The sequence below is a fragment of the Eptesicus fuscus genome, chromosome 14 (genome assembly GCF_027574615.1).
Source record: "Eptesicus fuscus isolate TK198812 chromosome 14, DD_ASM_mEF_20220401, whole genome shotgun sequence".
NCBI classification, from domain to species: Eukaryota; Metazoa; Chordata; class Mammalia; order Chiroptera; family Vespertilionidae; genus Eptesicus; species Eptesicus fuscus.
The window spans coordinates 6186907-6203254 of NC_072486.1; the positions used below are offsets into that span (position 1 = coordinate 6186907).

Consider the following 16348-nt stretch of genomic DNA (forward strand, 5'->3'; position numbering starts at 1 on the left):
GTTTAAATACTCATTTATTGCAGATGTTAGCACATGAACAGTCTATATTCAGCTTTGAAACATAGAACTCTTAAAATACCAATATTTTTATTCATAATTATGGATTAAATGGAAGAGATGATTTGATGTTTTAAAAGTTTTTTCTTAAAAGTTCGCTATCTTTTTACCTTCTGGAAAATACATGGACCACTTACCCCTCATGCATGGCATTTCTGCTTGTTTTAAGGCTAATGCCTTAATAATGGCCCTTTTAAAAACTTAAGTCCCTACTTAAAAATTAATTTAAGGAATAGAAAACAATGCATGAATTTACTTTTGATTTTTAGCACTTACTGTTGGGATATGAGCATACATGCTTGAATCCTGCAATAATCTACTCTGAAGTTTACCTTACCTAGTACTATCCAATTAAGACCCTATCTAATGATGAAATCACTTCAACTTTAACAAGGGAGTGTGGTATTTATTCTCTAAAAGGTCAAGTGCTGTCATTATCTAATAGAATTGAACATGCATACATGTGCATGTTCAGTACAATTTTAGAATGTAAGGATTTATTTGCTATCCATTGCTAGCTTTGCATAGTGGTTTGTTAGGAGTATTTGCGGCTGCTGTTTGTGTATCTGACACATTTTCTTTTCTTCTTTCCTCTTTTGTTCTTAACTTTTTATTCTCAGGGGAGTATATATTTTATGATAAACTTACTTTAGTTCTCCTATGGTTCATCTGTGTTTTTCTTTCCTGCCTCGCTGCATGTTGTCAACCGACTCTTTACAAATCTTACACACACACACACACACCTGCACACACACACACACACACACACACACACACGTGCGCGCACGTGCACATATCCTGGGTACTCTTACTAAGTGACTTCCTCTGTGACAGCAGTGAGAAAGAGTTGAAACTAACGTGTTTTGGTTAAATTATTAGTCACCAGACTTGCTGTTAATTAGAACCATAAAGGAAACCCTCCCTTATCCTCGGTCCTGGTAGGTGATGGGAACCATGAATAACCACAGGTAACCATATAAGCTTGATATAAAATAATTTCTGTCTCTGTAAAATGCTCCGAGTTAAGGGTTCCCATACCAACTATTTCCCTGTTTAATCTGGCCGTCTGAGAATGCGGTGGGGAAAGCATTGTCTCCCGGCCGCAGGTGATAAACAGTCCAGAGAACACAGGAGTCCCACGTGGGGGTGTTTGGCAGTGCTTATTTTAGAGACCTTGGAGATAAGGAACTCCAAGTGGAATGCGCAGTTGTTGTGACTCCTCTGAAGGACAGCTGTCACGTTTAATGGCTTGATTGCACGTCCGAGAAATTCAAGAAGCGCCAAAAGTTGTAATCAGTGCATGAGGCTTGATGAAAATGACAGCGCATAGAAAATTGGTTCATGATTTACAACGTGTGGTAAAAGGGCTTAACATGAAACTGCTTTTCCTTGGTAAATGATGTGATTATAAAATCTCATGATTAACTGCATGGTGGTTTCTGCCCAGCAAATATTGATTTTGGCTCATTCTTTACATTGTCATCTCTGCTTATTTTTTCTGACCTCTTTCAACTTTTCATTTCTCTTGACATTTCTTTTTCATAGTTCAGCGTATAGCATGCATTGTATTATTCACTGCATTTTTTTTATTTTCCTTTGAGAGGGACACCAGGTACTGGATTTATGTGCTCTGTAGCTTTTATTACCATGATATCAAATGAGTTGTTATTGACTGCAGTTATTGGCATCATTTTAATTTGCTTTACTCTATTTTCTTCCAGATTCGCCTGAGTGACCTAATAGCCGCGAGAATCTTGAGGTTTACAGATTTCGATACTTTAATTTACACCTGTGCTCCTGAATTTGGCTTTATGGAAAAAGCGGTATGTTGTTTTTTTTGTTTGTTTTGTTTTTTTCCTTCTCTGCTGGTATGATAATTTTTTGCTCCTAAGTTTTCTTTTGAATCGGAAACTCAAAATTTTCATTCAGAAACATCCGACTTTTACCCTATCACCTTTCACAGTAACTTTGCTAATCACATGGCCTTCCTCACCTGTTTCCTCTTGTGTAAACGCACTAAACAAGGGCTCCTATCGTACAGAGTTATTGGTGGTGGTTGAATGAGACAATCCAGGAGGGAGCTTAACATGTCATGTGAGCCACACTGAATGACTGTTAAGACAGTTCAATCACTTGTAATAACTAGGTCAGTTGGAGGTATGGGACTACCCAGAAAAAGTAAATCCAAACTCTTACTTAGGTTTTTTAAAAATTCAGTTTTATTTCAGTTAATACCTCAAATACTACAAAAAATTTAAACAAGACATTGCCAGCAAAGGGACACCACTAATCTTACTTTGAAATTTAATAAATGACTATTTTGAATAATTTGTTTTATTTCAGACTCCAATGAGATACATAAGGACTTTATTGCTTCCACTTGTTATGATGATTACTTATTTCATCTTAAAAAAGGTATTTAAATTTTTTAACACTTTGGGTTAAAGATAATAACTTACAATAGATTGATAATATCTCAGAATTCTGTCTTATTTTTAGGATGAACTCTTCCCCTCCTAAAAACCGTTTTTTTTTTTATTGAAATCTCTTTTTTTAAAACTAGTATTATGTTTTTTTAAGAAAGCCACATTATAAAAGGTATTTTCATGTATCCTCTCAAAAGAAATGTTATCAGTCACCCACCATGTAGCAAGAACGATGTTAACATCGTAGGTACAATGGGACAAAAAGGCCCGTGCCTTAGAACTTAAAGCCCGTGGGAGCTGGGGGACCTTCAACAACCACACAAATGACTGCAGAATTATAGTTGTTACGGATGCTATGAAAGTGAAGTATAGGACAGCATTCATCTTTCAGATATAAAGCTCATTCAAAGAAATTTTGATCCATTTGGAGACATGCACAGAAGAAATTTTTATAGCCATTAAAAAATCATTCTGTATGTGTTCATTGTTTTTATAACAAAGAACATATCACTATAGAAGAAATAATGTTTAAACTGGCAGTTTTTCTTGGTCTCAGAATGGTTGATCTGGAAGCCTGGTTAAAGACAGCAGGTCCTTAGTTTTAGCAATTTTGAACTAGTTTTATATGGTTTACAAGTTGTCTTGCCTTAAGTCACTATACTAGTATACTTATTTTATACTTTTGGGCAGATAACAATGTGATTTCTCTACCCCTGACCCCTACCAAGGGTGGTCTGTTGAAACTAGTTTTTGGTATTTAGAATCAAATTGCTCATCTTCTCTCTGTAGGTCCGGTTCCCATGTTTCTCATTCCTTTGTTTTCACATAGAATGTGAATAATTTATGAGTGAGAAAGGCACCTCCTCCACATCTCTGTAGTTTCACCCCTGATCCAGGTCCTTAATGACTTGGACAACTAGTCAACCCCAATGACTTGGACAACTAGTCAACCCCAATGACTTGGACAACTCCTAATAACATGGACAATTGCTCAACCCCTAATGGCTTGGGCAACTGGTCAACCCCAATAACTGGGACAACTGGTAAAAACCAAATGACTTGGGCAATAAAAACACTTCTTTTGCCCTGGCTGGGTGGCTCAGTTGGTTGGAGTGTCATTCTATGCACTGAAAGGTGGGGGTGGGGGGGTTCAGTTCCAAGTCAGGGCACATACCCAGGTTGCAGGTTAGTTCGCTAGTTGTGGTGTGTATGGGAGGCAACCATTCGATGTTTCTCTTTCTCCTTTACTCTCGCTCTCTAAAAAAGTCAGGAAAGGCATAGTCTCAGGTGAGGATGAAAAACAACAACTTTCTATTGGGTGTGTTTATGTTAATGAATGAGAGCATTTTAAATGTCAAATAATTTCTTAGAAAACTTTCATTGATTCTATTCACAGACTTTCCGTGATGTTTTATTTGTTTTATCTACAAACACTTATCAAAGGTAATGATATCATAGTTGTTTCTAAATCATGCTATATTTATTAAATGACTTGCTGTCATCCATTTTTCAAATGAATGGACATTAAACTTAAGCACTATGATTAAGGAAATCCATATTAAAAGGCCTCTCCATCCTGCAAAGCTTTGCTATCAAACTAAAACGCCTCGTCTTTTTAATGAAACATAAAAATGGGCAGTCGTATCCTCTTGTGTGAGTCTGATACGAACTCTCTGAGGCTAGAGCCAGTTACCAGTGCTCTTTATTCTGTGTTCACTGCACAGTACCTAGAACACAGTAAGAGTGCCCTAAACATTTAGTCCATTTCTAGCTGTAAATATTTAGTAAATTTGTTATACAACTTTTTTGGAAGTAAAAATATTTGTAGACTTTACCCAGTAACTTCTAGGAATTTATGCTAAGGAAGTACTCAGAGTGCTCCCAGTTTTACGTACAAGGATGTTCATGGTGTTTATAATTGTGAAAAATGAAAACAGCTCTGAAGTCCAGCAATGTTTACGTAAAGTTTTGCATGCACTGTATATGGTTGAATATGTAATAGACAGTCTTCTTATTAATTTATCCCTTCAGAGGTACACTCTCCAGCAGTTAGTAAAACCTATTTTATCTTAAGAGACACCTTAAATAGGATGACTGTAAGTCATTCCTTTTAGATTGCTGATTTACCTAATATATTTATTTCCTTTTATGCTTTTAAGTAGTTTAGATCTAAGAAGAAATAAAGTTTATTTTTATGTAATCATAAAGTGGACGTTTAGTAAGTAGATAATATTTTTGTTTTATTCCAGAAAACAGCTCCTTGAACATGGTGAGGTAAAGCCTTAATTTTCATCTCTGGTAGACTTGTGTATTCGATTCTAATTCAAGGCCAGTTTGCCAAGGTCTAAAGTTCCAGGCGTCCTCAAACTACGGCCCGCGGGCCACATGCGGGTGTTTTTGCCATTTTGTTTTTTTACTTCAAAATAAGATATGTGCAGTGTGCATAGGAATTTGTTCATAGTTTTTTTTTAAACTATAGTCCGGCCCTCCAACGGTCTGAGGGACAGTGAACTGGCCCCCTGTTTAAAAAGTTTGAGGACCCCTGGTCTAAACCATGCTGCTGGCAACCATCAGCACTGCTTGAGTGGATCAGCCGTGGCGGTAAATTTCTGCTGGTCCTTCTCGCGTTTTAATCTGCTCTGTTTAATCTGAACAGTAGTAAGGATTGGAAAGCTAGAAGGTTGATGTATGCCCATGGGGCATAATTAAGTTAAATTGCCCCCATACATTTATTCTTGCATTCATTTGACGATAACAAACATTACCTTTTTGCCCGCTGAGCTAGTTCAGCCATCAGGATGGTTACCTGTGGCTCTATCGCTGGAGCCTGGGCTCCTGCCCCACACAGATGGGATGGTCAGTTAACAAGCTTTAGCAGCGCTACAGGTTACACAAGACTTTACAGCAGGGTTCTCGCCCTCTCCAATGTGTATAGGTTTTCAATGGAGACATGAAACAGGTCAAGCAGCATTTTACACGGTGCTAAATTATTTTGTGGCACGTAAAGGACATATGATTTCCTTTAACACTTAATGTGTCTGACTGTTAGAACGTGAATGTTGAGTTGCCATTTACTTCCGGTTGCATTAATTCTGTCCGCTTTTCCAGTGCGGAATCGGTGACTGTTTTAACGAATGTGTCCGTTAGAAAAGTTTTGTTTGAAGCCTTTGCTTAGTTGAAACTCCATCTTAATCAAAACGGGGCGTCCTGCTAATGAACCCGTGTATTTATACAGTCCCTCTGCTTTTAACGTGATCCAGGCTGTGTTTTGCTGTGCTGTTGGCTGCTGTCTGAGTGACACGTGGATTTGTGCAGCGCCGCACGTTTCTCCCTCTCAGGGCCCCTTGCTCACCTGGTGCAGGTCCTTGCACACGCACCACCCTTCCCCTGAGGCCAGCCTGGCGGGCCTGCTTCCTGCAGCCACTCCCCTGTGGCCGCGCCATCTCTGTCCCTTGCTCCGTGTTCTCTTCCATCGCACTCACCACTTCCTAAAAGACTGTATGATAGATTTATTTATTTCCTAAAAGACTGTATGATAGATTTACTTTTACTTTGCTTCCGGTCTCTCTTTACTAAAACGTAAACCTCACAAGGGCAGAAATTGCTCGCCGACGTTTTGTTCACCATTGAATCTGCCACACCCAGAACCGTACCTGGCATGTAGTAGGCATTCAACTCCTCTTCGCTGAATAAAGGAATAACTATTAATAGACTTCTTGCTCCGTTAAAAGTTCCTGTCCTAACGAAGCATACCAGTTTTAACCGACTTTGTTAATTTAAAAGCCTGTGAAGTGACACCGCCGTGGTTTTGCTTTGTGTGTCCGCAGCTCATTTTCCACACGTTGCAGCTGTTGGCGTTCACGGCCCTCGCCGTCTTAATTATGAGGCTGAAGCTGTTTCTGACCCCTCACATGTGTGTGATGGCTTCCCTGATATGCTCCCGGCGGGTAAGGCGTCCATCCTGGTCTGACTGCGTGATGGTGACTGCAGCCTCTGCGGTGCCATTGCCCTGACTGCGGAGTAACCCAGCCCCAAAGCACTGGTGTTACCGGCAGCGTTAGCTCCCGCTTCCCCAGAGAGGAGGAGAGGCAGCTAACTCCCCTCTGCCAGTGGCCCACCCACAAAGCCCTTTGGGTGGGGTTCGGGTCCGTGCAAGAGTCTTGGCCCATCAGCGCCAGCCCCGGGGGCTCTTCGGCCACGAGAGGAACGCAGTGGGATTGCTCTGGCTGTGCCGCCGGCCCAGGGGGTCCCCGGGGGCGGTGTCAGCCACTGCAGCCACGACGCTAGACACAGCAGCTGGGACTTTGAGACCAAACACCTCACTTAGTTTTGATCACGAGCGTTTTGGGAATGTCGAGTGCTGCTGCTCCTGGAGGAAAGTCCATGTCCGTGCTCGCGGGGTCTCCCCTCGTTACTCAGGATGCCCGTAAACAGCAGGCAGGCGTTGCAGCATGTACCCCAGGATGCTTCAGACCGGGGATTTGCTGACCTTAACCCCTGGGGGGGAATCAGTACTGGAGGGATCCGGGGTTCCTTCCTTCCTTCCTTTAGAGAAGAGAGAGAGCTTCATTTTGTAACTGGACCCAATAATTCCAAATACTTGCTGTTTTTAACAGTAGGGGATGGTAGTTCTATAAGTTATTAGTGCACTTGGCATCATCAAGTGCTAATCCACTTGGTGTAAGTAGCCAGGGGAGAATTTATTACTGACCATACAGCACTCTTCATGTAAGGCGGGAGGAGGGTGGAGGTGGTCTGGGAAAGAGAGGACATGGGTAATGCTGTAATTCTACAGATAAATAAAAAATGAAGAATGAATGACAAACGGTTTCTCTCATTTCAGCTCTTTGGCTGGCTTTTTTACAGAGTTCGTTTTGAGAACGTCATCTTTGGCCTCCTCACAGTCATGTCACTCCAAGGCTTTGTCAACCTGCGCAGTCAGTGGAGCATCCTGGGAGAATTTAATAATATGCCTCAGGAGGAACTGATCGAGTGGATCAAATACAACACCAGACCAGGTGTGCGGCTGCTAGTTATATGCATAGCAAGTTTTATGCACACACATGTAAAAATGCACCGACACATACAGTCATTCACGCCTGCACAGACTTTGAGCAGGCTACTTACAGTACTCACTGAAGCAAAGCTTTTCAAAAAGTGGTTTTGTGCCCTCTTTCAATTCCCCTAAGGTAACCGTCAAAAAGAATTTTCATTAACATCAGGAATTAAGGATTGTTCATGGCTTTGTGCTGTAACTTTTTAAAAGAATGTTTATAGCCCTACCTGGTTTGGCTCAGTGGATAGAGTGTCGGCCTGTGGACTGAAGGGTCCCTGGTTCCATTCCAGGCAAGGGCACATGCCTGGGTTGCAGGCTCAATCCCCAGCAGGGGACATTCAGGAGACAGCCAATCAATGATTCTCTCTCATCATTGATGTATCTCTCTCTTTCCCTCTCCCTTCCTCTCTGAAATCAATAAAAAAACATTTAAAAAAATAATAAATGTTTTTATTGATTTCAGAGATAGGAAGGGAGAGGTGAGAGGGATAGAAACATCAGTGATGAAAGAGAATCATGGATCGGCTGCCTCCTGCATGCCCTACACTGGGGATCGAGCCCGCAACCCGGGCATGTGCCCTGATCAGGAATCGAACCGTGACCTCCTGGTTCATAGGTCGACGCTCAACCACTGAACCACACCAGCTGGGCAGACTTCAGTATATTTAAAGGAAAATATCCTAGCCTTTCCCTGTCATGTTCTTACTTTCTCCGTCATTGATGATCTCTCCTCAGTGGTTCCAGCTTTTGCTGGACAGACCTATGTAGTGTCTCCCTGGTGGCCCTGGGCTTGGGGGCCTCCAGCCCAGGGCCTCTCGGCTTTGGCTGGCACTGCTGACATTGGGGCCTTGTCCTGTGCATCACAGAGTGTTTAGCATCAGCCTCTCTTTGGACACCCACAGCCCCTCTCCCGCACACGTCTCCAGCAGGTGGCGCTGTCCTCAGGAACCAAAATCACTCCTGGGGAACCTGGGCTCTAACCCGGGAGCTTTTCATTGTTAATCTTGCCATAATCCATACACATTTCTACTTCATTGGCTTAAATATTTTCGAAGGCGTATAAAGAGATTTCAATTCAAAATTATGTTTAGAATGCTTGGTAATATTTGAAAGTAAACATTTAGTTACTTATAGGTCTGTTCTTATTGGTGATTTTATTGTGCTGATTAACAATGATACTACTTTTCATAATTTATACAATGATTTATTAAACAGAAGTGCCTGCAGGTAAGTGTTTGGTCTTTTTGTCTCCAAGAGACGAAACTGGAAGTGAAGTCAGGTAGTGGGCTTTGGTGAACCCCGAGTTACACAAAAGGTTGTACATTGATACCTGCCATTACTGCAAGGGTATACATTATAAAATCAAATGGGAACCAAGACATCTTGAGTATGAACATTTAAAGCTGACGCAAGGGGAGAAAGCAAGGCTTTCCTCTGACAGGTCCTCAGAACCACAGTTCACAGCCCACACAAGTCTTCTAAAAATGAGCCACGAGACTTGCCCTGGAGCCTACCAGTTCCTGGCATTGTAACCATTTGTAGGCCATAAGCATCTATAGATGCAAGCGGCGGGCCTTTTTTTAATTCAAAATATCGTGGCAGTTCACTGGTTAAATAGTTGGAGCAAGATATGAAATCCCACAATTCTTTCTACCTTAGCGCAGTGCCTGGAGCTGCGGGAAGCTGTGGTGAGGGGGCTCTGACACGTCCTCGCTGTGTGGTCTTGGGCAAGTCGCTTAACCTTGCTGTGTCTCAGCTTCCTTGTCCACCGACTGAGAATCACATAGAACCCACCGTGTAAAGTTGTGTGAAGTAAACTGTGTGACCCCGATAGCAATGTTTAGCACAGATCCCGGCACCAGGATGACCCTTAACGAAGGCTGGCTGTTACTACAGTGGACAGTCCGTCCATATCGAATGAAGAGAAATAATGGTGCCAAGGGTCATTGCTTAAATGCACTTCTTGTTCCTCATTTGGGTTCACATGTGCTAGGTGAGTAACTTGCGGTTTTCTTCGAGGCCTGTCACTAAGGAAGGCAATCTTGTTTCTCAGATGCCGTGTTCGCGGGTGCCATGCCCACCATGGCAAGTGTCAAGCTGTCCACGCTGCGCCCCATCGTGAATCACCCGCATTACGAGGACGCAGACTTGAGGTTGGCAGCTGGTGGGATAGTTCAGACACACTTGCAACTTGTGCTGACCCTCAGGCCTGGGGAGAAGTTTGTACGCGCGCGCACACACGCGCACACACACACACACACGCTGTCGTCCTCATGTCCAGGCTGGAAATTGGGAAATGTGCGCTGACCCTTCAGAAATCACATGTGCCTCTGGACTCCAAAGCAAGCTCAGCGGGCCCTGGAAACCGACACAAGCAAAAGCCAGTTTTTACAAAGTGAAAAATGTGTCACATCTTTATGACTAGCCTCTGTGCGTGTGCACGTGTGTGTGTGTGTGTGCGTGTGCACGTGTGTGCAAGTTCCAGGAGCTCCTCCGGGAGCTGAGCTGGCCACACTCTTCCAGCCCCTGCTCTGGACTCACAGCCCCTCCGCCTGACTTAAGAAGCCCTTCTCCACCTTACTGAGGGCCGATGGCGAGCCTTTTTTAGTAGAAAAAGTACATGAAATTTGATGTATTACGTGCTTTTATGAAAATTTAGGGTGTTCTTCTGCTAAGTGGTTTTGGGACCTTGAGTTTTCATTGACATCTGAAAATTATGTTTTTCTTCAGTGACTGATTTTCAGAAATTATTTTAACCATTCTAGTAATTGTCAGGGTAATCTTTGCCTTTGCATATACTTTTGGCCTATTGTTAAAGGTAAAATTTTAAATTAGCTAAAGCTTTATGTCTGGCTGTGGAGTGTGGGCATCCCATATGCTTGAACTCCTAAGCAATGTCTAATACATAAATGCCAAATAAAACTCCCAGGCATGGCTAAGCCACACATTGTACCATGTTTTGGTGTGCATCCCTGCTTCCCAACCTTCAGTGAAGGTGCTTTGTCTGACCACTGCCCTGGGCACCCACTGAGTGAGTGTTCTGTTCCCTCCCTTCAGCTTCAACTCTATGCTTTCCGGAGCTGCTGTAGATGAAACTGTCTACCGAAATCTATGTTTTCACTCTGGTTAGCCTCTATCGGAATGTGTTCCATGAACCAGAGTAATTACTTTATGAATTATCCAAAGCAAATCTTATATTCTGAAGGATCATCCTGCTCTCCAACTCTAGACCCTGAACCGGTTTATAAACAAGCAGTACATGCAAGGTTCACACTGCTGTACGTTTTAGCATGTGTGGAATACGAGTGTGGGAACTGCCACCCCCCAAATAATTCTTGCTATTGGGGGGGTCATATAAATATGCCCCATCCAATGAGCATTGAGATTTTAATTTGCTACCAAAATTTCTTTACTCCATTCTATTACCATGCATTAAAATTTCTTGAACCTGTTTTTAAATTTAAAGGGCCCGGACAAAAATCGTTTATGGCGCATATAGTCGAAAATCTGCAAAAGAAGTGAGGGATAAATTGTTGCAGCTACACGTGAATTACTACATTCTAGAAGAGGCGTGGTGTGTTGTGAGAACTAAGTGAGTATGATCCTATGACATGTTTCTAAGCAACAATGGTTTTTATTAAAGTAGTCCTGATTCTTGAAGAATTTTTATTCTAAAATAATTTTATTAAAATATTTGATTGAAAATTATTTCTTGTAGGAAAGTAAATTATCATTTCAGTAGAATTTAATTTCAGAAAATTAGGGTATTTTAGTTTCCTGATTTTAAATTTTTAATGGATTATCTTAAAACGTTTTTTTTTAATGAATATTTTTAAAGTTTTTATGATAATTTTTATTAGTAGATGTGTGAAATACAGGTTTGAAGTAGATGTGTGAAATACAGGTTTGAACAGCCGAGGAGATATTAGCATTTGCTGTTACATGTGAATTACATTGGATTTATAAGATTATGAGAAAAGTTTCACATAGCTTAAAAGGACATAATAAAAAGATTATTAATTAAAGTATTTAAATTTATGAATTTTGAATCTCTAAAAATCATACAATTAAAAATGTTTACTGGGTAACTTAAGGCTTTTTTTAGACTCCTTGATCTAAGAAGTGCTTAGTTGTATTAAGCCAACATTGAACATGTTCGTTTCTCCTGTGGATAATTGGGAATTAGGCTATAACAGTGTTGAAAAGCTAAGTGCAGAAGTTTTAGTAGCTTATTTTTATAAACCATTTTAACATCTAATATTAGGAAGAAATGGCATCTCACAAAAGAAGAAGTAGGAACATTGTAATGTTCATGTGTGTGCATATCACATTAACTGAAATTTTATAAAACAAAGTAGACTTCAAAACAAGGCTTATTGTCATGGAGATAGGTGTTTTATGATGACAAAAGGATTAATTTATCAAAAAATTCATAATTATAAATCTACATACATCTAAGTAGCGCTTCAAAGTATACAAGGTAAAAATATGCAGAACTAAAAGAAAAAAAAACAACCCAAATCTTCAATCATAGCTGGAAATGGAAACATTCCTTTCTCTACTTTGAAAAGTAGATAAAAAGCCAGCAAGGATATAAACAACAAACAGTATCAGATACCCTGATCTGGTTGGCCTGGGTAGACCACTACGGGGAACAGCTGGAGACTACATGTCCTCTTAAAGGGACATGGAATGTTCATCGAAAGAGAAGATATGCTGGGCTGTGAAGGACTTACAGGGTATGAAATTGTACAGAACTGAATTAAAATCAGTAATAAGTAGATATCTAGTAAATCCGTACACAATAGAAACTAGGCAATAAACGTATGGATAACATATGGGTCAAAGAAAACACAAAGGAAATATGAAAAATAATATTTTTTACTTGAGTGAAAAGGAGAATTTTCAAGAATGTCGCTGATCTCACTGGATATCTGTAATAGAAGAAAAATTGTTCTATGACCCACACACAAAAATTAACTTGATATAGATTGCAGAACTAAGTGTAAAAGCTAAAATTACAAACATTTCTTAGAACACAGAGCACTAACCATCAAATAAAAGTAAATTGTATACATGAAAATTGAAATCTTTTCCTCAAAAGAAAATGAAAAGGCAACTCACAGACTGAAAAAAACAGTTGCAATGTATGTACCCTGATGAAGGACTTACATACATACTTTCTATGAAGAATTCTTACAGATTAATGATCACTAGAATCTGAAAATCCTGAGCAGAGATAGCTGCTGCCCACGCCTGGGACCCAGGCAAGTTCATTGAGTACAGTTTGACAGTCATCACAAGAACAAAACAGATTCCAGAATCATGACCATTGGTTATCTCCAGTGTCCAGTTTCCAACCCAAAATTTATCAGACCAGAAAAAAGAAGTGTGTGACTGATACTAAGGAAAAAGGTTGGTAGAAACTGATTTAAATAGGCCCAGATGTTGGATTTGACAGTCAAAACCTGCAAAACTGCTATCTATATATATAAAAGCCTAAGGAACCAGATGACCAGATGACCGGCCGGTAGCTATGACATGCACTGACCACCAGGGGGCAGATGCTGAATGCCGGAGCTGCCCCCTGGTGGTCAGTGAGCTCCCACAGCGGGGAAACCACTCAGCTGACAGACGGGCGCCAGATGCCGGGCTGATGACTGTCAAGCGCAGCTGCAGCAGCCCGAGCCTCTCCCACGGACACTCCCCCTGTGCGCCTTGGGGGCGGGGGTGGTAGGCGCAGTGGGCCAGGACGAGCGGGAGTGGCGCAGCACCCAGCCCAGGCTCGGACTCCTCCCCGGCCGCCTGCCGCTTCACGCACTACTTCATGCTGTGTGGGATCGACAGTGCGGACAGCGGGCTGGAGCCCGAGGTGCTGGCTGGTCAGGCCGGGCTGTGGCAACGCGGAGGTCCACTGATCCCTGCAGGCCAGGCCGAGGGACCCCACCAGTGCACGAATCCATGCACCGGGCCTCTAGTTACAAACATAGTCAAGTAACTAAGGAAAAGATTGTTTAGTGAGAAACACTACTTCATTCAGTCCACTCACGGAGCCACCAGAATGGGAGAGGGTTGAGGGGAAAACCTGGCGTGAGAGCTTCCCTTCCCGGCCTTGTGTTCTAGGTTTTCATACCTTAAGCTCAAGGGTACGAGTTTCATCAGGAATTATATTAACTTCTTAAAAATGTCTCATTCCACTACGAATGGGCTCTATGTTTGGTTGGTTATATCATTTAGAAAACACTGATTTATATTTTGAAAATGAATTTTTAAATATATAGTTCTGAATGTATATGGATCCTTTATTAGATTCAGTAACATACTGATTAAGTGGAACGTGAACATGCAACATTTTTTTTTTAATCTCTAAATATTGAACTTACGCTTTTTGACATGGTGCCTTAAAATCTTGAGTTTATTGAAAAATTAGTCTCTCCAGATGTAGGCGCTGCGCTCCGATCTCTGTTTCCTCTGGCTGTGGGTGCATTGCTAACGTGCTTGCTGTGCCCTGTCTGTCTGCAGGCCTGGCTGCAGCATGCTGGAGATCTGGGATTTGGAAGACCCTTCCAACGCCGCCAACGCGCCCTTGTGCGGCACCCTGCTCCAGGACGCCCGGCCCTACTTCACCGCGGTGTTCCAGAACAGCATGTACCGCGTGCTGAAGGTGGCCTGAGGCGGCGGCTGCCGCGGCGCCAAGACGGGCATCGGACACAATGACTTTGGCTTATTTGATGCATAAAAACCACCATCTGTAATAAGGGACCCTCACAAAGAAGACAGTAAAACGATCTGGTGTTTCTGATTGCTAAAGGGCAAGTTATTTCATTGTTTCCCATCGAATGTCAGCCTTGTTAAGCTTGTCATGTTAGTAATTGTTTCACACCACGTGGACAGATGGTCATCTTAACGTTTTAAAAAATTGTATGTGAAAGAACAATTATTTAATAAATCAAAGATGTGTATGTCCTTTTGAATCCAGTGAGGTGAATTGCTTCCGATTTTCTCTAGTCCCAGGATACACTGGTGTTCACTCTCGAAACCACGTGGATAGACGGAAGCGGTTCCTGAAGTGACACTTCAGGTCCCGATACCACGACTGCTTACCTCTGGGGGATGTTGCTTGTAACCGGGCCACTATTAGGGATGTCTTCCGGCTTTTACTAGCCTTCAGGAAAGGTCTCTATCGCTTTTAATAACTTCCTATCATTTCAACTTAAGTATTTTTCTTAAAAAATCAGCTTACTTTGTAATGTTTTGACCTTCTCGAATTTCTTTATCCAACCAGATGAGTATTTTTTTTCCACTGGTTAGTTGTCGGCCTACGTTCAACAAGTTATTAATCTGTCTTTAGAATCCAGTGGTTTTTCTTTTAATATCCAGATAAAATAAAGATTGCTATCACACATGACATGATTTTGGGTTAGACATAATCAGAGAAGAAAATCCAGTTAGGTTTATCAAATGAGATTTTCAGATCCCAGATCTTGAATGAGGCAAAGGCATTTCACCTTGTAGGGCATGGTTCATGGGACGTAATCTTTCCTTCTCGTCACCCTCTTTTGTAACAACATGTTTTAAGTCCTCATTTATTTTTGGTTTGCACTGAGGAAGGTGGTGGTTTATAAATTCTCTCCCTAAAATAAAACCTACCCAACAATAATGCTTTGAAAAGGGGTAGTGATCTTGAAGATATTGTTGCTAAATGCAAACATAAACACTCTCTCTGCTTGATAATAAATATGCCACATCTATAGTATTTTTAATGTGCTTCTATTTTAAATTAACATCTTGGAATTTTTGTAATTCTCTTACGTTCTTGGTCCTCTGTAGTTGAGGTAACAAAATGACTTACTTCCATAGATTAGTTCACATACAGTAGGTAGGAGATTATATACAGGAAAGCCAAAATAATTTTTCAACTTTTATAGTTGTAAATATTTTAATACAGGATGTAAAGCAGCTAAGAAAGTATGCCGTACTTTATTTTAGCTTTTTCAAATAATTTGTTTTGGTGTGTGGGGCAAAGAAGAAAAAGAGATACCTAACATTCATGAAATTAACACATTGGGTGGTGTTTTCAAAGGAAACATTTTTTAAAGTTGGCAGAATTCAACAACAAAATGGGACAAGTTGTACTAACTCAGGAAATGTTCCATGTAGATATAATGTGTTGATATGGATTTGTTATTTTCATGTGCTATGTATGTTTAAAAATTAAAAGAAATCTTGAAGATTCTCTGTGTGTGTTCTCTTTTGCCTCATCCTTGACCAAGTGTGCGTCCTGAAATTGTTCTCGAAGGTAGAAACCAAGTACATTTGGCAATGATACTTCTTAGCCATTTTAAAACTTGCCTAGTCTCACACACAAGGCAGTGTATATGGTGGAAATCGTATGGGCTTTGTAACCAGGTGGGTCCCAGTTTGAATCCTGGCACTTCATTCCAAAGGTATTTATTGAGCGCTTGCTGTATGCCAGGCGCTGTGCTAAGCTAGGTCTTGTTTCTTGACTTGGAGCTGCTGTTTTTTACCTGTAAATCAGAAGTCACAGGACCTACTGGGAAGGGTCATTATGAGGATGAGGAAGAGTGTGTGGAAGGACTCCACAGATGTTCCATCCCTGTGCTCTCTCTCCCCGCTCACTGAGCAGCCAGTTCAGGAATGTCACGTTACCTGGTGGATTCTCTCTGAATTCCAAACAGTCCTGCCTTTATTCTGTGTCAGGAAACAGGAAGGCTGGACTGTAGCCCCCATATAAGAATTCTGTTTTTGCAACCAAGCACATCTGTGAATTTGATAGTTTTTGTATATT

At 41.3% G+C, this 16348-nt stretch overlaps 1 protein-coding gene across 1 annotated transcript in view; it reads left to right on the top strand.

Moving 5' to 3' along the window:
- DPY19L2 (dpy-19 like 2) overlaps positions 1-15774 on the top strand; it is a 41028-nt gene extending 25254 nt beyond the window's left edge. The window contains exons 14-22 of the mRNA XM_028154643.2: positions 1779-1880; positions 2401-2472; positions 3880-3926; positions 4733-4757; positions 6311-6430; positions 7327-7501; positions 9593-9692; positions 11006-11131; positions 14062-15774. Of these exons, the coding sequence (XP_028010444.2) occupies positions 1779-1880; positions 2401-2472; positions 3880-3926; positions 4733-4757; positions 6311-6430; positions 7327-7501; positions 9593-9692; positions 11006-11131; positions 14062-14212 (918 nt within the window). The 3' untranslated portion in view covers positions 14213-15774. The remainder of the gene's footprint in view (positions 1-1778; positions 1881-2400; positions 2473-3879; positions 3927-4732; positions 4758-6310; positions 6431-7326; positions 7502-9592; positions 9693-11005; positions 11132-14061) is intronic.
- The last annotated feature ends 574 nt before the right edge of the window (positions 15775-16348 follow it).